At 39.7% G+C, this 21,997-nt stretch overlaps 1 protein-coding gene across 2 annotated transcripts in view; it reads right to left on the bottom strand.

Annotated features, from left to right (window-relative positions):
* The window catches only part of ube2h (ubiquitin-conjugating enzyme E2H (UBC8 homolog, yeast)), a 111,313-nt gene that overhangs the window by 15,408 nt on the left and 73,908 nt on the right, over window positions 1–21,997 (bottom strand). Inside the window, exons 1-3 of one of the 2 annotated variants that reach the window (XM_059987049.1) lie at window positions 19,091–19,114; window positions 7,980–8,019; window positions 6,001–6,053 (exon numbers count right to left, since the gene is read on the bottom strand). In XM_059987049.1, coding sequence (XP_059843032.1) covers window positions 6,001–6,053; window positions 7,980–8,019; window positions 19,091–19,112 — 115 coding nt within the window. In that variant the 5' untranslated portion in view covers window positions 19,113–19,114. Of the gene's footprint in view, window positions 1–6,000; window positions 6,054–7,979; window positions 8,020–19,090; window positions 19,115–21,997 lie in introns of those variants that run through there. The other variant, XM_059987048.1, reaches the window with a different exon arrangement.

The raw sequence follows: 21,997 nt of genomic DNA, 5'->3' as shown, positions 1-21,997 counted from the left end.
GTCCCCCAGTAATCTCTGACAGCCCTCCACACTATCCACAATACCATTAACCTTTGTGTCATCAGCAAACTTTCTCATCCAGGTCATTTATTAAAAAAAATCACGAAGAGTAAGGATCCCAGAACAGATCCCTGAGGCACACCACTGGTTACCGACCTCCATGCAGAATATGACCTGCCTACAACCACTCTTTGCCTTCTGTGGACAAGCCAGTTCTGGATGCACACAGTAATGTCCCCTTGGATTCCATTCCTCCTTACTTTGTCATAAGCCTTGCATGGAGTACCTTATCAAATGCCTTGCTGAAATCCATATACACTACATCTACTGCTTTTCCTACATCAATGTGTTTAGTCACATTCTCAAAAAATTTCAATCAGGCTTGTAAGGCATAACCTTCCCTTGACAAAACCATGCTGACTATTCCTAATCACATCATACCTCTCCAAATATTCATAAATCCTGCTTCTCAGGATCTTCTCCATCAATTTACCAACCACTGAAGTAAGGCTCACTGGTCACTAATTTCTTGGGCTATCTCTACTCCCTTTCTTGATTAAAGGAACAACATCCTCAATCCTCCAAAACCTCTCCTGTTCCCATTGATGATTCAAATTTCATCCTGCCAGAGGCTCAGCAGTCTCTTCCCTCACCAGCCTGGGATACATCTCATCCAGTCCCGGTGACTTATCCAACTTGATGCTTTCCAAAACCTCCAGCACCTCCTCTTTCTTATTATCTATATGCTCAAAAAAAATGATACCTTTTTAAAAAATGCAAAAACCCTTAAACTTCCAGAACATCTGACTTCTGTGGGGATATTAAAGGAAATATTTGGAACTTATGAAGGTATAACAGATTTTGTCAAAGGATAGGGTCTGATTGGCAAAACTTATATGGCATTTAGAAGTTGAAAAAGTGTACAATTCTTCATTTAATTGCTGTGTTCATCTCCCTATTCATCAAAGTTTAATTTAGTTGTGCACAGTTAGATTTCAAGCCAGTTACAACTCTTCTCAAGATTTCCAAACCAAATCAAATGATCAGTGATGAACCAGCATTGCTGAAATGGAGAGAATGACATTATAATTACGATTTTATCTCTTGGACTCTAATGCAAATTATGAATTATGACTGATACCAAATTATTAAGAAATTACAACACAGCTGAATAAAATTAATCTCTGGGCACATGTTACAAGAAGAAATGGGGTCAGAAGTCAGGCGGCTCCTTGAGGTGGCAGTATTATTTAATAACTTCATAGATGATTTGCTCATAATTCACTTTCCTATGCATTCCCCATAATTCAAATATCATTGCTGTCTATGCATGTATTCTGTGACTAGGTGCAAAAATTACTGCACATTGGTACAGAACCATAATTAAGATGGTGCCCATAATCAACTCCTATGGCCAAATGTTCACCTACTACATTACAAGATTCAAAGTCAATGAATGTAGACTCACCTGTCCCACTTATTGAAAGCTATCTCTAGATCTGGCTGTTCAGAAACACAACTCACTTTCAAGCACTGCTGCCAGTGCAAAAAACATAATGCAACATAGAGAATCTGCAAATGCTGGCAGTCTTGAGCATCGCACACAGTGCTGGAAGAACTTTACAAATCAGGTAGCATCTATGGAAGGGAATAAACAGTTGACGTTTGAGGCCAAGACCCTTCATTTAAGGACCAATATATACTCCAGTTTTCAGAATCCGTCTTGCTGGCAAGGCCAAAATTTATCATGCATTAGGACACAGCAGCAAAATAATGGTCCTGTTGTTCTTCCAGAGTGTGGGGGTGGGGATGGGGAGGGGTGGACTGTATTCTTTTACATCCAGCAGAGCAAACAAGCTTGGTTTAACACATTGCACTAAAGAATGACTTTGTATTTAGTCCCTAGTTCTGGATGTGACTTGAATACACATCTGCTGACTCAGGACTATCCAGACTCACGCAGCACAGAAATAGGTCCATCGGTGTACTGTACTGAGTTCACCCCAGCCATCCTGAATCCATTTACATCAATCCCATTTCATTTCCCCCACACTCTCACCAGCTCCCTCCAGACTTCACCACCTGTATACAAGCGGACATTTAGAGGACAATTAATCTACCAACCCAAGTGTTTTTGGGTTGTAGGAGGAAAACTAATTACCCAGAGGAAAGCCACACAATCTGAGAAACTGCAAACTTTCTACAGAAACCCAAAGTTAAGAATGAACTAAGATACTAGAATAATGAAGTAACAGCTTAACTAGATGTACCACTGTGCCTCCCAAGTCATTGGCCTTTATATTTTTGCCCTGTTCCCCATGAGCAAAATAAAGGACAACAAAATGGTCATATGCAACATTACTTGATGAAAGCCATTAAGCAATAGAAATAAGACTGAAAGGATAGAAGAAAGACACTAAACGATAAAAGATGTGGGAAAACACTTGAGAGAAGTACTTATGGGGTAAAAGCAAAGACTGGCACCAAAGTTCAGTCAAGTTTATTATCAGAGTACATACAACGTCACCACATACAACCCCGAGATTCTTTTTCTGTGGGCATACTTAACAAATCTACAGAACAATAACTGTAATCAGGATCAATGGACAACAAACTGTGCGAATCCAAATGTAAAAAATAACAAGCATGAAACAATGAAAAGGAGTCCTTAGAGTGAAACCATCTGTGATGGGAACACCAAAAGTAGAATGAGTGTAGTTCCCCTTTTGTTCAAGAGGAGTAGTAACTGTTCTTGACACTAATGGTACAAGTCCTGATACACTTGTGCCTTCTCCCTAATGACAGTAGCGAGAAAAGAGTATGGCCTGCCTGGGTGGTGAGAATCTTTGATGATGGATGCTGCGTTTCCATGGCAATGTTTCATGTAGACGTACTCAATGGTTGGGAAGGCTTTACCTGTGAGATATTGGGCTGAGTCCACTACCTTTTGTAGGATTTTCTGCTCAAAAGCATTGGTGTTCCCATACCAGGCTATAATGCAGCCTGTCAGCACACTTTCCACCACCACACATCTAATAGAAGTTTGCCAAGGTTTTTGATGACATGCTGAATCTCCATGGACTCCTGAGGAAGTAGAGGCACCATTGTGCTTTCTTTGCAATTATATTTATATAATGGATCCAGGACAGGTCCTCTGTGATCTGAACACCCAGGAATTTAAAGTTATAGTCTGCCTACACTTCTGATGATTACTGGCTAATGGACCTCTGGTTTCCCTCTCCTGAAATCTACTATTAGTTCTTTGGTCTTGTTGACATTGAGTGAGAGGTTTGTTGTTATTACACCACTCAGCCAAATTTTTAATCTCTTTCCTGTATGCTGATTCGTCACCAGCTTTGAAACAGCCTATAACAGTCAGCAAACTCGTATTATGGTGTTGGAGCTGTACTAGGGTCATAGGAGTAAAGTGAGTACAGCATGGGGCCAAGTATACATACTTGTGGTGCTCCTGTGCTGATGATGATTGTGGAGATGTTTTTGCCAATCTGAACCAACTGAGTTCTGTTAGTGAGGAAATCCAGGATCCAACTGTACAAGGGGTTCAAGGCCCAGGTCTTGAAGTTTACGGATTAGTTTTGAAGGGATGATGGTATTAAATACTGAGCTGTAATCGATAAAGTACATCCTGATGTATGCATCTTTGATGTTCCAGGATTCTGTGAAGAGCCAATGAGATGACATCTGCAGTAACTTGTTGCTTTGGTAGGCAAACTGGAGCAGATCCAAGTTGCCACTCAGGTAGGAGTTGATATGCTTCAACACCAGCCTCTCAAAACACTTCATCACTGTGGATGTAAGTGCCACTGGGTGATGGTCACTTAGACAGGTTACCACACTCTTCTTGGGCACTGGTATGATTGAAGCCTGCTTGAAGCAGGTGGGTACCACACACGGCTGAAGCGAGAGTTTGAGAATATCTGCGAGAACACCAGCCGGTTGGTCAGCACGGGTCTTCAGTACTTGGCCAGGTACTGTCTTTTCTTGGGTTCACTCTGATGTTGCTCAGACAGCTGTCCCAAAAGCTGGTGCAGCCATGATAGCCTGGACTGTGTGTAGTATCATTCTACAATTGTGAGAAAACAACTGTTCTAAAAAGATTTGGAGAATGGAGTGGTGTATCCAGAGATTCCGGCCACATGACAGATGCACTGCTGTCGTTGTGCTTTTCCCTTGTTCTTTGTTTGTGTAACCGTACCCTGTCCCCACACCACTTCCTGTGTATTGCAGTTGCTTGTGTTGACCCGACCTCCCCTTGTAAATAAATTCCTTATTATTAAAACTGTGTGTCCAGGCCTCTACTGTTGAGACTCAAAGAACCAGTTATTTTCCATCACAACAAGTGGTAAGTCCATAAGACAGAAATTAGCTACTGCCTAATGTAATCAACAATAAAACTGCAAAGTAGTGGTGTGCTTGGTAGTCAAGGACGCTTGTACCAATTAGTTTACAGACATTTAAAGCTTTCAAAATTACTTATTGGGAATATATTAACAGTTCTCTTTTGATGGAAGTCTGATCCTAAAGTCAGGATCATTGAGGGATACAACATTAACATACCCTTTGAGCCACCAAGTCCAAACCAAAAATCAGTCACACTTTTATCCTAATCCTTTGCTAACCCATTTTTCGGGTTCCCATCAACTTGGCTGAAATCCCATTATTTACCTACACGTTCAGAGCAATTTACCGCGGCTAATCAATTTAGTAAGCTGCATGCTTTGGTGATAGGGGAGGAAACCTGAGCACTCAGAGGAAACCTTTGCCATAACGGGAACAACATGCAAACTCCATTAAAACAGCACTACACATCAGGTTATGTTACCTCATTTTACATCACATAATCTCTTCTCAGTAGTTAAAAACTTCACACATTTCCAAAGAAATTGTAAGTTCTCTATGAGTCAGTCCCAAAGTAACCTTCAATTACCTTTTGAGTTCACTTGAATCCACCACTTTAATTGCTCCAGAGGCTTAACCGGCAGATTAACATGCAGCTCTTATTGATTATAATTAAGCACCCATGAAGTGTCCACATATAACAGATTAAATGACTGAAAATATTTGACAGCATCAATGTATGGTAAATTTACAAATGCTTTTGAAAAAAAATACCATTAATATTTGATCACTGTACAATTGTATGAATTCAATGATGCCATTTCTTACTGCTGTTTAACTTCTGTGAAAGATTATCTAGGTGTATAATTAACTACATGTACAACCATATTAATCGGTCTCTTGAAAGCATCAGTTACCATCAAGTTGAATAGCATTCATTTCTGGTCATCTCATTACAGAAAGGCTGGGTAGGCTTAAGATGGGGTGCAGAGGAAATCTAGCAGGGTGCTACATGGATTAGAGAGCATGTCTCAAGAGGAATAGCTGAGCAATCCTGGGGTCTTCTCTTCTCTGCTTTTCTCAAAGGAGGTTGAGAGATGACTTGATAGAAGTGTATATGATAATAGGAGACAGTGGACAGCCAGTGTCTTTCACAGGACTGAAATGGCTAACACACGAGCATGATTTTAAGGTGATTGGAGGGAAGGCTTGTCAGAGGTAGGCTGCTATTTTAACTACAGAGTAGTGGGTGTGTGGAACGGACTGCTGGGGTGGTGGTAGATGCAATTACATTAGGGAGATTAAAGAGGCTCTTAGGCAAGCACAATGAAAACTGGAGGGCTATGCAGAAGAGAAGTGAGAAATTGAACTTGGAATAGACTAAAAGGTCAGTGTAATATCATAGACTAAACATAAAAGCACAAGCAATGCTGTATAAATTTACTCAAGATTGTCGTTTTGATCCCACTACCTATATTATCAAGACAAGAAACCAACTTCACTTAATAGGGGTTATAGCTGTCTTCCAATACAAGACATTGTTATTCACATAATGGCCACAGGTGGCTCTGGAAAGGCAAGCATTTATTGGGCATCCCTTATTTAGAACACGAGGAACAAAACACATTTTCAGCTACTTACCATAAAGGGCTGTCCATGTCTGGTTAATTACATCTAGGCATACAGTTCCTGACCTGGAAAAAGTAAACAGTGACATTTGAACCAAGTTAAGAGTCTAGCAACCAATGGCCCTGTCCAAAATCATGTTCAGTGGTGACAGGGAACAAGGGGTTTAAAAAAAAAGTGAGACTGCTGATAGAGGAGGAACAGTTTTCTTTTTAAATGAGTTATATCAGTCTAGAGTGATGCACAAAATGGTGGAGTGAAACCATCATTATCACTGGTAGAGCCTACCTGTCATCAAAGCCATAAATACAGAAAGGTGCCACAAAAGGGCCATTATCATCATGAAGAACCCCACCCACTCTGCTCATGGACTGTTTCTCTCACTTCCATCAGGGAGGAGGCTATGTGGCATATAATCAATGCATATAAGCCATCTTATGCATTTATATTTGTGTCTTTTTAATTATGGTGTTCTTTATCTTAGTTTTACTTTTGCGACATCGGATCCAGAATATCAATTATTTCATTCTCCTGTACTCTGCTATACTAGAAATACAACTAAACTATCTTGAAATCTTAGTTTACTAACTGCACAGTCAATTTCAGCTACAATAATTGAAGGAAATCCCTAAAGAGTTTCATTATAGTTTCTACTTCGCTGTCAATGCACAAGGCAAATTCATTGTTTTAGTAGCAATATTCTTTATTCATTGCTTCCAAATACATGGCTGCCATTCACATTTCTGTGCCATCATTCCCTCAGTTTATTCAGCCTCATCAAGACCAATTCCTGGCTTGATGGTTTAGGAAACAAAATACTGCTGGAGGTTTTTTAAAAAATACTTTCAAAAGACAAAACCACGCAGTTACATTTTAGGACGTGAGATAAATACTAGGCCTGCTGAATAAAAAGATCTGGACGGCAGGTTCAAAGAACAGATTTTAAATGGTACATTCTACATGGTAATTAAAATACCTTTCCCTTAAAATTGTGAACAATGAGATTATGTTCTCAGCTACAAGACCTCATACCCACTGTACCAGAAAGTGTCTGGTTCCAGACATTTCCATGCAGCTAAAAGAGAAATGCAAAAAATGCCAGTGAAGGTTGTAATAGCAGATAGATTTTAAGGAAAAATATTGCAAGTGCTTTTGCCAAACGAAAAATATTGTTTGACAATTGGAATGCGTCTTATATTACTCAAGATAGCAAACCCTCTGACATAGGAAACCATTGGATTCCCTTTATTTTGTACTATTTCATGAAGCTGTAGAGAATAAACAACATATGATCATAACTACAGAACTATGAATTAAGGTATCTTATCAGCTCATATCTAGCCTCATTGTAACTGACTCTGTTTCCAGTAGGCATTTGGCAAGATTGAAGAGGTACTTGAAAGAACATAAAATGAACAAGCATTCTTGATCATAAAGTAATGGAACAGATGCATCAAAAATGTGAGTCTGCTCCCATGAAGAATCTATTTCATTCTGGCTCTGAGACTTACGGATAGTATAGAATTTTAGATGATTTTGTAGAAAAGATCCAGTATTTCTAAATTAAATAATACTAAAAAAATTACTCACTCCAATAATAGTACTGAAATCTTGATGACACTCTGCAATGAATGGTCTTTGAATCCACCAATAACAAAAATATCTGCTTGAATTTCTACATCCAAAACTCTTCATTTCCCAAAATAGACTTTTGTTTCTTCTGAATTTTACATTTACCATATGTAGAAGAGCTATAGGAATACATGCCTTAATAGATACATTTTGAATGCACAATGAAATTTAATTTTAGTGCTTTGAAAAATTAGATTGGCCCAATTTGTCTTAGCAATATGCAACCAAGGAAATCTAACGACATCTCCATCCTAACCAATAATAGTATCAAGGTGATTCTCCAGTACTTTATCTTGTCTTGTATCATTCTCATCTCATCCTAATACACTCTCTCAGCTGTTACTGAAGATAGAGTTACTTACGCTTCATCAATGTTTGGATGGAAAATTTTATTCATGAACCCTGAAAAAAAACAAGCATACAAAAATCAGTTAGCTGCTGAGAAGTGGAAAGAAAAACAGCAACATATGGACAAAATTGGAACACAAACTATTGGATCTAGTGTTCTTTTGAAGTGTGTGGAGGGCACTGGTAACAGACAACATATTTCATAAAGTAAAAATGATCTCCACATGGCATGTTGCTCTAAATATACAGCACTTTTTCCATTATGTTAACAGCACAGATGCAACACTCCCAGGAAATACGTTGCACACCAGAAACTGAATGAAATTGTATGATGTTGCTGTACATGATGCTAGCTTGGCTCAATCACCGCAAGTCAAAACATGCTGCATAATTACCACAGATTATCAAAATGTTTTTTGTAATATAGCCCTGCAACTCCTTCCCAAGATTTTTCAAATGAAAGAGTTTACTTGTGTAAAGAATTTCCAGACTGAGCCCTATAAACGAATAGGGAAAGGAAAAACAGCAGCGGATAAAGCAGGAAACCCATTATCACCATCAACAGGCTTCAATATCAAGTCTACAGTGACCAAGTTGCATTATGCAAGGACATTTGGAACCATGTTTAAATTCGTAATCAGATATATCAAGCTGATAGTGTAGCTCATTTCACCATTCAAGATCACATCAATATTTAAACACAAATGCAGTGAACTTCACTAGATTTCAAGTTAGTCTCCTTGTTGTCTAGGGAAAAGTCAAACCGGGCAGTAAAGTATTAGATCAGCATACTAAATGAGAGTAATGATGTCATTGAGAAAGATTGACTAACCTGCTTTCAATTATTTTTTAATACAGTACAAACCTCACTATATTTCTCAACAGCATGACAATTACTTACTTTTTGCTTTTCTTGATTGGTTCATGATCATTTAAGTAAACGGCATGGACAAAAAAAAACAACCAATCCAGCTGCCGGGTGAAATTTGTTCACAGAAAAGCAACAAAGCCTGATCACATCCCTACCTGTCACTTGAAGCACACTTTCCACTAAAAGTGAATAAAAGAAACTAGCCTGAAAAGTTGAACCATTGCAAATGATAATCAGGCCGTCATCATCTCACTTAACACATGGACTTCCTAAAAATCTAACATGTTCACAAATTCCTGTTGTCAGTTCTAACCTGTCGCACAATTTGCTGGACACAAGGGGGAGCCCAGCTGCCGAGAGCAAACAGGAAATTAGCACAGACAGCCAATTCAAGGCCAACTTTAAGATGACAGAAAACTACCAACCGATGCATTGATACTTTATACAGTTAAAATATTATATTTTATAATCATAATAGATCACATTTTTATATCCACAGCTTTAAAAAAAATCATAATAAAAAGGTAATGAATTACCTAATAAGGCAAAGCTGAGTCTTTGAGGTATGGGCATTAATCATATGCAATGGAGTCAAATCACACAGTAAATTTGGTGGCTCAAAAATTGAGCATCAAGGTACCGTAAATCAGCAAAACTGTACACGTGACAATCAGCAACAGTGTAGTCTTGCAACTACTGCAGAGTAGCAAAAGAACACTGAAACAGTATTAGGCAGAAATGAGACACCGTCGCTGTGAAGCCTAACTGCAGGCTATGTGTGCTAAGCAACAAAACAAGCAAATGGACGAAGCCACAATGAGGTCTGCAATGACATCAGTGGTTATTATGAGTAATATGGACAATTAGACAGTTAACGACATGCGGCAGCGCCAAGGATGGTCTTATCTAGTAAGTGTGCAAAAGACAGTACTAGAGTACTACTTTCAATCATAAGTTCTGAATAGATGATTCATCTTGGCTTCCTTCCAAGATCCCCACAGTAGCCAGTATTCAACTAATTCAACTCACTTCACACAATATCAAGAATAGTACGTAGTTAGCACTCAATACAGTAAAGGCAACGGGACTAAAGATGTCCCACCAGTGACAATGAAGACTTGCTCTACAGAGCTAATGCTAAATCCAGCCCGGGTGTTCCAGTACAGAAACACATTGTGGAAAATTGCCCACATATGTAATAATACACCATAAGCAAGGCAAAGACAACTGTCACCCAGTTAGTCTACTCTCAGTCATTATAGTGATGACACATAATGTTGACTCCTACTCATTTGGACCAGCCACTTAAATACTGTGGACAAAAGAGCATGTCAAAGATTAGGTATCCTGTAAGCAGGTAATTCACCGTTTGACACTCCAAAACTTTCCTGCCATTGACAAAGCACAAGTCCACATCTATGGAGAGAAATATTAAAAATAAATCAAATAATTGACAATTTGGGCCAAGACGCTTCATCAGAACTCCTTAGATATGATGTCTGACCTGCTGAGTTCCACCAGCATTTTATTATTCTGAATTTTCAGCATCTGCAGAAACTCTTGCATTTAGGATTACATTGTGATTATACTGTTTCACAAGGCTGAAACTGACGTATGGGGAATTAACTAAAACAGGGCAAAACCAGAGCATACCTGGTGGATGAAAGTTTAGGGCAGATATTAGAGGAAGATTTTTGTTTAAACCAGAGTGATGGGAGCATGAAATGCACTGCTAGGGTGGTGGTAAAGACTAATATAATGGGGCACATTTAAGAGACTCTTAGATAGGCACAAAGATTCAAGAAAAATGGAGGGTTATGAACTGTGCAAAGTGAAGGGTTAGATTGATGGGTTTATTATATAGATCTGCACAACTTTGTGGGCCAAAGGGGCATTACTGAGCTGTAAGGTTCAATGTTCTATTTTCTTTAAAAATCAAAAAAAAAACATCAGTTGTTATCACCAGTATTGGATTGAAAATAGTGATTCTTGATGAAAAATATGCAATTTAATTGAAGGAAAGGCAGAACTACTACAAATCAAAAACAATATTATACATTCAGGTGGTGGTGATTTAGAATAATAGTTGATTGTAGCCATTGCAGAATATGCAGGCAACCGCCAATTTACACCTGTTCAGGTCATGAAAATTTGCCCTAACAGAATTCACAAATCACTATCTAAAATTTGGGATGCAGAATAAAATTCACTCTCTTGGAGTTTATGAAAGCAAAGTAAATAACTTGTTTTTTCCAACCTGTGTTTTTGGCACGTGTGCAGATGATGCAGCTTTACATTATGGAGAAATTATCACAAAATATACTATTGTCGAGTTTCACAACTACAACCTATCCTTCAACGCGAGGGTTGCCTGTATACCAAGATCTTAACATATCAAGAGATGGTCACAGACTTACTGCATTTAATAAAAATGTGGAGATAACTCTAATAAAGTGTAGATACCAAACAGGATCTAAATCTTATATCAGGAAGATCTCCAAGCAAATAAACTTATAATCTTCTAAAAACACAGTATTGAAATAAACACCACACAAAATGCTGGAAGAACTCAGCACATCAGTCGACATCCATGGAAATGAACAATGAAGGGTTCTGATGAAAAGCTTTGACCTAAAATGTCAGCTGTTTCATTTCTATTGATGCGGCCTGACCCAAGTCCCTCCAACATTTTGTGTGCATTGTTCTGGATTTCCAGCATCTGCATAATCCCTTGTAAATATAGTAATAAACACACTCAAGTGTTTGAACTATTTCCAGTGAATGTCTGAAATTTGCATTCAGCAATAATTATAAATTGTGATTTTGAAACCTATGTAAACAAAGGCTCCTTTCCAACAGAACACAGCAGGGAACTTCTTGATACGCTGTCCATAAACCAGTAATTTATATACGTTGATAGTTGGCAAGAGACATGCCAGCACTCATTTTCCCCAAAATGCCAACAGGTTACAAGTACACAAAAAGTTCAGGTTCTCCAAATAACACAGCCCAGTCCCATTTGCCAGCAACATATACTGCTTTCATATTGCAATTAAAAAGGCTTCCAGTCACACCAGCACAGCAAATTTTAATGGTAGAGAGTCTCTTGACAGTAAAGATATGTTACATCAAAAATGTAATGAATTAGTACATATACTTCAAGACTGCTTAATGTCATTTCCTGTACATATGTGCAGAGGAGAATGAAATAATTGTTACTCAAGATCCAATGCAGCACAACAGAAACACAAAAGATAAAGGACACAACAATAATTAAAAAAAATAAATATAAATACACAAGATAGCTTACAGTGCCTATAAAAAGTATTCACCCTCCCTCCCCCCAGATGTTTTCATGCTTTACTGTTTTACAACATTGAATCACAGTGGATGTAACTTGGCTTTTCTTACACTGATCAACAGGGAAAAAAACTGTCGAAGTGAAAACAAATCTCTACAAAGTGATCTAAATTAATTACAAATACAAAGCACAAAATTATTACACAAGTATTCACCCCCCCTTGAATATGACACACCAAATCACCACTGATGCAGCCAATTAATTTTAGAAGTCACATAATTAGCTAAATGGAGATCTGTTTTTGGAGACCTGTGTGTAGTCAAGGTGTTTTGATTGATTGTAGTAAAAATACACCTGTATTTGGAAGGTCCAACTGCTGGTGAGTCAGTATCCTGGCAAAAACTGCACCACGAAGACAAAAGAACACTCCAAGCAACTCCACGAAAAGGTTATTGAAAAGAACAAGTCAGGAGACTGATACAAGAAAATTTCCAAGTCACTGAATATCCCTTGGAGTACAGTTAAGTCAATCATCAAGAAATGGAAAGAATATGGCACAGTTGTAAATCTGTCTAGAGCAAGGCATCCTCAAAAACTGAACTGAATTGAATTGACTATTTCATACATCCTTCACATACATGAGCAGTAAAAATCTTTATGTCTCCATCTAAACGTGTGATGTGCAATTTAAAGTAATTTGTAATAAATAGTATGTACAACAGGAGAGTCAATACAGCATAGAAGTACAATCGTATCAGCGTGAATTAATCTGGTGGAAGAAGCCATGCTGGAGCCTGTTGGTCCTGGCTTTAATGCTATGGTACCATTTCCCAGATGGTAGCAGCTGGAACAGTTTGTGGTTGCGGTGACTCGGGTCACCAATGATCCTTTTATGTACCCATCTCTGTACATGTCCTGAATAGTGAGAAGTTCACATCTACTGATGTGCTGGGCTGTTCATACCATTATCTGCAGGGTCCTGCGATTTCCCATGCCAGTCAGAGATGCAGCCAGTCAGGATGCTCTCAATTGTGCCCCTGGAGAAATTCTTTAGGATTTGGGGACTCATACCAAACTTAACTGAGGTGAAAGAGGCGCTGTTGTGCTTTTTTCACTACACAGCCAGTATATACATACCATGTGAGATCCTAGGTGATGTGTATGCTGAGGAACTTAAAGCTATTTACCCTCTCAACCCCATTGATGTCAATAGGGGTTAGCCCATCTCCATTCCTCCTGTAATCCACAACCAGCTCCTTTGTTTTTGTGACATTGAGGGAGAGGTTGTTTTCTTGACACCGCTGTGTCAGAGTAATGACTTCTCTGTAGTTGCCTCTTTACTAAATGAGATAAGGCCAATCAATGTAGTATGGTCAGCAAATTGAATTAGCAGACTGGAGCTGTGGGTGGCGATACAGTTATGGGTATAGAGAGAGTAAAGGAGGGGCTTAGGATACAGCCCTGAGAGGCACCTGCATTAATGGTCAGAGGGGTGGAGGTGAGGGAACCCATTCTTACCACCTGCCGGCAATCTGACAGGAAGTCCAGGATCCAGCTACACAAGGCAGGATGAAGGCCAAGGTCTCCGAGCTTCTTGTCAAGCCTGGAGGGAATTATAGTGTAGAATGCTGAACCGTAATCCAAGAACAGCATTCTCACATAAGCATCCTTCTTCTCCAGGTGAGTAAGGACAGTGCGTAGAGTTGTGGCTATTGTGTTATCTGTTGATCGAATCTTTTGTTCGGCAAACTGGAGGGGTCCAGTGTGGGTGGTAGCATGCTGCAGATGTAGTCCTTGACCAGCCTGTCAAAGCATTTGATTATTATTGAGGCGAGTGTGACAGGACACCTGTCATTTAGACACGATGACACCTTGATCATTTTACGTACAGGACAATGGTGAATGTTTTGAAACAGGTGGGCACTCTACACTGGGAGAGGGAGATAATAAAAATGCCAGTCGTGCCACACACACTCTGCGTACCCAGCCTGGGGTGCTGTCTGGTCCCGCAGCCTTGTGATATCCAACGTTGGAAACACCTGCATACTTCAGTCTCAGATGACCAAGGTGCAGGTTGGTTTGGTGGCTCTCCTCGGGGGGCTCAGTGTTGGTGAGCGTTAAAATGATCTGGGAGAGAGGCAGCAACGTTGGCAGCATCACTGCGCTTAGTTTTGAAGTCTGCGATGATGTGTGACCATGCAAGGAGGAGACTAGTGAGGGCGATCCTTTGATAATTTTGGAGGAGTTACAAGTTTCAGTGGCTGAGATGGGAGAGACTGCGCATTTAACTGCTGCCTGGTTGCTTCACCAGTCGCAGTTTTCTGGCAAAGAGAAAGCCACTGTTGGAAAGAAAAACTCACAAAGAAATCTCGGCTAGAGTGCCAGAAGGCACGAGGGTGACTCTGGAGTCAACTGGAAGACAGTTTTATCGTCTGATGAAACCAAAATTGAGCTTTTTGGTCTTCAGACTAAACACTTTGACATAAGCCAAACAATGCACAGCAAAAACACACCATCCCTTGAAGCATGGCAGAGGCTGCATCATGCTGTGGGGATACTTCACAGCAGCAGGTCCTAGAAGGCTTGTGAAGGTAGAGGGTAACCCTGGAGGAAAACCTGATGCAGTCTGTAAGAGAACTGCGACTTGGGAGAAGATTTACTTTTCAGCAAAACAATTACCCCAAGCATAAAGCCAAAGCTACACTGGAATGGCTTAAAAACAACAAAGATGTATGTTCTGGAGTGGCCAAGTCAGTCCAGAGCTCAATCCAATTGAGAATTTGTGACTAGACTTGAACAGGGCTGTTGACTCATGATCGCCAAGCAATCTGACAGAGTTTGGGCATCTTTGTAAAGAAGAATAGGGTGAAATTGCAGAGTCCAGGTGTGCAAAACTGATAGACCTATCCCTACAGACTCAAGGTTGTGATTACTGCCAAAGGTGCATCTTCTAAATACCGACTTGAAGGAGGTGAATATTTATGCCATCGATTATTTTGTGTTTTATAATTCTAATTAATTTAGATCACTTTGTAGAGAACAGTTTTCACTTTGACAGAGTCTTTTTCTGTTGATCAGAGTCAAAAAAGCCAAATTAAATCCACTGTGATTCAATGTCGTAGAAAAAAATAAAACATGAAAACTCTTTATAGGCACTCAATATACAAGATTGATTGCATGTCCATAACGTGATGCTAGGCTGTACATGTGACTGACAGGAAATAATAAAGTAGTGGAGTTAGCGGGAGGAGGTGTTGATCAGCGTTACTGTCTAGAGAAAGTAACCTTTTGATTTGGTGGTCTTGGCACAGATGATACATAACCTCCTTCCTGATGACAGTGGACAAACAGTCCATGCGCAGGGTAGATGGGATCCTTCGTGATGTTACTGGTTCATTTCTGTAACCTTTCTCTGTGTGTGTGTGCAATATTAGAATACAAATTATGTATATATTATGTACACACATGTACTTTTCAAAAGTCTAAAAAATCCAACAAACAACCTTAAATTTATTAAATACATTTAGATTTTAAGTTGGCTATTGAGCCTAAAAGATCTGTGCTTGTATTTGTGTCCAAAATAAACCTCCTCCACTTGGCTTCATAACTCCACCATGGAAAGTGCCAAGCCCAGCTGTAAAAGGAGGATTGGGCAGAGGGCTAGCAAACCATCCCATAAAAATCCAGTGCTACAATAACACCAACAGAAACATCAAAAACCCCATCCATGGGAGAGGAAGGATATTGGAAGATGGGCAACATCTGGAGTAACCTGAAAAACTAGGCAAGGCAGAGGACTCTAACAAGTTGATAGCTGCAGCTGATGCCCCAATAGGAGTGATGGGTTCAAGAAGAACTTTATTTCACCTCTCCTAATTGTCCAAGTAGTTAACGAGTTTTTCTAACAGCCTCCCTTCATGCAAACTCACATTAATTCCATCAAGCTCTATTCTGCTTGCCAATCTGAACAGTTTGTCACTTGTTGGTTATTATGGAATTCAGAAAGACTGAGGTTTTAAAAATTAATCCAAACACAATAGGGGAGCAGTAAAATTGGTTGCCAGGTGCCTATTCACAGACTTGCAGGGTCATGCTGCTCTGGCCTCACTAATACAATAGATGGAACATGACTCAATGAAGTGGTCACAATTGAGATAATGGGCTAGAACATCCTAGTCAGGTACTGCCCATCCAGAATCATCACACATACACACTGATGCAATGCAGAGGGTTCACCTTGCTGGTCAAAGGCATCCTGACCTCCAGTGCTATGGTTTAGCCAGTGGCAGGAGGTTGAGGTGCACTGAGGCCTCCTGCTGCTGAAGATTTGTTAGTCGGTAAGCCCTGCCCAGCTCAGATGTTTATAAACTACTGAATAATTAAGGGAAAAGGGGTCAACTAAATACCTAAAACAAGTTATTAAATAAAGGTTAAAGACACATCCATTCAATGCTCATCGAACTGAACTGGATCAATCTGGCAAAGAATCTGAAAGGCAATTCTCTAGCATGATGTTTAATAGCCTTTCCTACTGCTTTGTGAACAGCATTAGTCAGTACGAGAAAACAAGAACCTCACGTGTTTAAAGTGTAGGCCAAGTTTGGTCACAGATCTCACCCAAACAGATTTTTCTCTCTACATAGATGCTCGTAACCCTGCTGTATTGGGGGCTTATTTTAATAACATTTTCTTAAATGCAATAACATACTTCCCTCAAAAGTTAACTCTACTGCGTTACCTGATAGATTTGGCACCTAGTGGCTTCTCATACTCAGTAAGCCACCTCATTTTCTGCCTCAAATTCATTGTCCTCCATTCCTTCATAAAGGCTTTCATCAAATATTCTCAATCCCTTGACCTTGCTGTCAGTGTTGCAATTCCATTGTCTTAAATCACCAACAGTGCCATTTGTGATTAATATCTTTGTATTCCACCTCATTCCTCAAACTAATTTGTGTACTGCCACTGGAAAAACACTCACCTGCTTCAATTACGCGGGTACTTCAAAACCTCAACCAGCTCAATACCAAAACCTCAACCAGCTCAATACCAGTATCCCAATTATTACAGCATTTCTGTCGCTATTGATTTTCAAACAAAAGCCAACTACCACCTTTGATATTCTAATCTTCATTTAAATTATTACTCCCTCATGCCAACTACTGCCCATTCCTATTAAAATCAGCAATTAAAAGAACTTCTCTTCCTCCTGCTTAAATTAGGTGGCATATTATAGTCAAAGTAGTACAGAACAGAAACAGGCCCTTCAGCCCATCTGGTTCATGCCAAAATCGTTTAAACCGCCTACTCCCATTGACATGCACTGGGACCATAGCCCCCCCCCCCCACCCACCTATCATTTATGTACCTAACCAAACTTCTCTTGATCATTGAAATAGAGCTCACGTGCACCACTTGTGCTGGCAGCTCATTTCATACTCTCATGACTGAGTGAAGTTTCTCCTCATGTTCCCCTTAAACTTCTCACCTTTCACCCTTAACCATGACCTCTGGTTGTAGTCCCACCCAACCGCAGTGGAAAAAGCCTGTTTGCATTAACCCTATCTATACCCCTTAAATTTGTATACCTCTACCAAATCTCCTCTCAGACTTTTACGTTCTAAGGAATATAGTCCTAACCTATTCAATCTTTCCAGACCTGGCAACATCCTTGTAAATTTTCTCTGTACTCCTTCAACCTTGTTTACATCTTTCCTGTAGGTAGGTGTCCAAAACTGCCCACTTAGGCCTACTCCAAATTAGGCCTTACCAACATCTTATACAACTTCAACATAACATCCCATCTCCTGTACTCAATACATAGATATATGAAGGACAATGTGCCAAAAGCTTTCTTTATGACAGTATCTAATCATGATGCCACTTTCAATGAATTATGAATTTTCATTCCCTGTTTTACCACGTCTTAGTGCCCTACCATTCACTGTATAAGACCTACCCTGGATGGTCGTACTGAAGTGCAAAACGTCACACTTATCTGCATTAAGCTTCATCTGCCATTTTTCCAGCTGATGCAGATCCTTCTGCAAGCCCTGATGGCCTTCCTCACCATCGACTACACTGCCAATCTTGGTGTCATTTGCTTATTTTCTGATCCTATTATCTGTTCTTAACTAGGGCCCCCTTTCTGTTTAAACCTGCAAGGCAGATTATCACTCCACCTCCAACTTACTTTGCTTTGACATATTGGCGCCCTCAAATGTGTGCTCTTTCCCAAACATTTGCTTTGAACCCCCAATCAATCTATTGTCACTGCTATTCTACTCATCCAGCTCTAGTAAATGTCACTACTTACAACTTGTTTTTGCAATGATTTATAATGCCACATTCTTCCTCCAATTCCCCATTGTAAGTTTTCCAGGTAATACAACACCCATTTCATTCTACTCTCGTTTTCATCTGTTGCCAAAAATGTTATCAATTGCTTATTTTTTGCACGCCTCCACTGTTGCCCCTCTCAAGGAACAATCCTCACCTCCATTCTATTCCACAATCATCTACTGACTCCTGGTAATGTAGTCCAAATACATGTTAGTTAGTATATAGCCAATGACACCTAACTTTTACCTCATCACCTGGCTTAACCTTTTCATTGTCTCTGGATTACCACGTTTGAATATCCAGTTGGGAAGCAGTTTTAAGTTGGCTGGAATCTGCCTTGACATGAGGAAAATGCAGTTATGAAGGCAGCATAGCATAGAAACGGATGGAAGCAACCTTACAAATTATATAGACAATAAGGCAGTGGCTATACTTTATTAGGAGCTTGAGGAGACTTGTCACTAAGGTACTGTAGAGGGGCCACTGCATAGAAAAGGCTGCAAGTTGCAAAACCAGCTATCTCCATTATGGTCATTAGCCTTCCCAGCAGAGGACACCTTCAAAAGGTAATGCCTCATAAAAGGAGGCATCTGTCATCAAGGACCCATTACCTAGGACATGCTCTCTTCGCATTGCTGCCATCAAGGAGGAAGTATTGGAACCTGAAAACACACAATCAACATTTTAAGAACACTTTTTTCCCCTCTACCATCAGATTTCTGAATGGACAATGAATCTATGAACACTACCTCACTATTTTGTTTATTTTGGCTCTCTGTTTGCACTAATTTTTATACACTCACTTTTATACACTCACATAAACACACAAATACATCATATTGTAATTTATAGTTTTTGTTAGGTATTGCAAGCACTGCTGCTGCAAACATTTCACAACATATACCAGTGATATTAAAACTACTTCTGACTCTGATTCACTTGATCTTGAATTTCTACCCCATTTCAATTGAAGCCAGGCTGCACACAGTCCTGGTTGCCTGTTCATTCCTGGCTGGGGATCTCTGCACTGCTTTCCATAAAGTTAATTCAGAAGTAGAACTATCCTCTTATACCTCTGTCAACCTGGAACCCACTGAAGTCCTGGAACAGAAGCAATGTTAAAATTCTCATCCTAATGTTGAAATCATCACCATTCCCATTTTGCTTCTCCTTCCTCTCTAATCTCCTTCCAGTTCCAAATTTCTAACTACCATTTGTTCAATCTTCACACTATATTGTCACTTTTTAAATCCTCTACCATTAAAATTTAAGGAAATTAGAAAATTATGAAACCCTACATTTCAATCAAATTATGAAATGTATCCGAGTTATGCATATAAGGTGTTATTTCTGTACTTACTGGCAGGGAAGTTAACCTTAAAGTATTTTCTTTCATACACATAAAAGCTTTCTCCTTATGTATTAAAAACAACTATTATTACTTTTCTGCCATTTGTCATCAACTCTGCAGGTCTGGATTTCGGAGCCCAAGAGTTGTGATATTACGCACTGCAGATGGTTTTCTTTGCAGTGCCAGCATGCAATTACATCAATTTCATTACTTAAGTGAGAATAATACTGCAGTGTAAAGTGCAGCCCTGCCAATTCTCAGAAGGAATAAAGAAAGCAAGTCAAGTTAGTTCCTGTATGAAGCAGAAAAGGAGAAAATGCTTTGCAAAATGGGATACAGTCCTGATGAAGGCTCTCAGCCCAAAACATTGACTGTTTACTCTTTTCCATTATGCCGTCCAGCATTTTGTTATGTGTGTTACATGCACCAATATCTGATAACTTCATAAATAGAGATGAACAGACATTGACCCTTCTTCATATATATATTGAAACTGCATGTCAATTCCGGTTGTTATCAGGCAAATGAAGATATTTGGACTACTTAGTGCCTCGTACAATTCCAGCCATTAAAGTTTAATTTCTACAAACTTCAATTATACATAGCTCCTTGACACTATTATCAATATAGTCTTGTTGCCAAGTCAGTCACACTCACCTTGTCAATGGAATTTCTTCCTGACCCCCTAGCAGATCTTGAGTACAGTAGTCTTGGAAGAGCCCATGCTAGTGGATGAGACTATTATGTTGGATTTATCTTCTGTTTAATCATTGAAAAATCTAATCAGCCAACTCAATCCAACTGCATATCACCCTGTGTAATGTTCAACTGTGGCTGTGCTGAAACCTATTGAATATTGAAAGACCTAGACAAGGTGAACATGGAGAGGACATTTCCTATAACTGAAGAGTCCAAGACCAGAGGGCACATTCTTGGAATACAATGATGTTCCTTTAGAATAGAGATAAGGTGGAATTTCTTTGGCCAGAATGTGGTGAATCTGTGAATTCATTACCACTGATGACTATGGAAGCCAAGTAATTTTGTATACTTAAAGTTGCGGCTGAAAAGATTTTTGATTAGTAAGGGTGTCAAAAGTTGAGAAGCAGGCAGGAGAATGGAATTGAGAGGGCCAAATGTTACTATTTAACTACTTCACATTTCTAATTTCCTCTGGTTATCCAAGCTACTGAGATCTTTAATTATGGCCCTTTACATACCCCATTTTAAAATCACTTCAATGGGGCCATAGCTGCACTGCTTATTGTAGAATTTTCCTATAACTACCCACTTTGGTTCAATTATCATCATTGAATATATTTTGCCATTTTACTTTGTTTAAAACACTACATAAATAGAGACTACTGTCATTCATTTAAACTCTTAACACACTGGCTACATGTTATTTTTCACCCTCAGAGGCATCAGGTACGCAACTCTTTCTCTTTCAAAACCATCCCAAGATGTACCTCCTTTCCATCTCTTATTTACCAACAAAGCAACAGCAACTGCTTTGCTTGCATCTTCGGAAACAGCTCTATTTCCATTTTTAATATCTCTATTTTTCCCTTTCAGGGTTCTTTTGAAGACCCTCACCTGGAGATACACGCTGACTTAGGTTCTTTTGTGGGAATGGGACCTGCTCTCGGGATTTCATGACTGGCCATTATTCAACATGCCAAGGGTGAAGCCTAAGAACCCAGCTCGCCTTCAGGGGTCCAAGATCTCGTGGCTCTGAAGGCAGGATGATCGAAGGTTAGTGTCCCAGCAGGACATCGGTATGTCGTGGAAGTCGGAAGATCTCTAGCTGTGTGCCCAGAGATCTTTGGGCTCAAAGCTCAGAAAAAGTGACACAATGGACTTTTAACAACATAAACCAGCGAGTTGCTTGTAATGTCTCCCCTCTTGCTGTAAAATGGAGACACCTTTCTCTCCTATTATAGAGAGACAGAGAGCCTGTGGTATCTTGAATACCGGGTGAATGAGTAGTCTTTGGGGTGCTGCAAGTCTGTGTCTTTGCTGTTGTTTTGCTGCACACTTGAGAGTTCAGTGGTGGGTGCCAATGGGTTTTTTTTGCTGGTGGGGGAGAGGATTGTTGTTTTGCTGCTGCTTACACTTGGGAGGGGGAAGCTGGGGGGGGGGCTTGGGGTTCTAGCATTTAACTGTC

The sequence above is a fragment of the Hypanus sabinus genome, chromosome 13 (genome assembly GCF_030144855.1).
Source record: "Hypanus sabinus isolate sHypSab1 chromosome 13, sHypSab1.hap1, whole genome shotgun sequence".
In the NCBI taxonomy this organism is placed as follows: domain Eukaryota; kingdom Metazoa; phylum Chordata; class Chondrichthyes; order Myliobatiformes; family Dasyatidae; genus Hypanus; species Hypanus sabinus.
This window is presented reverse-complemented; position numbering and strand designations above follow the sequence as displayed.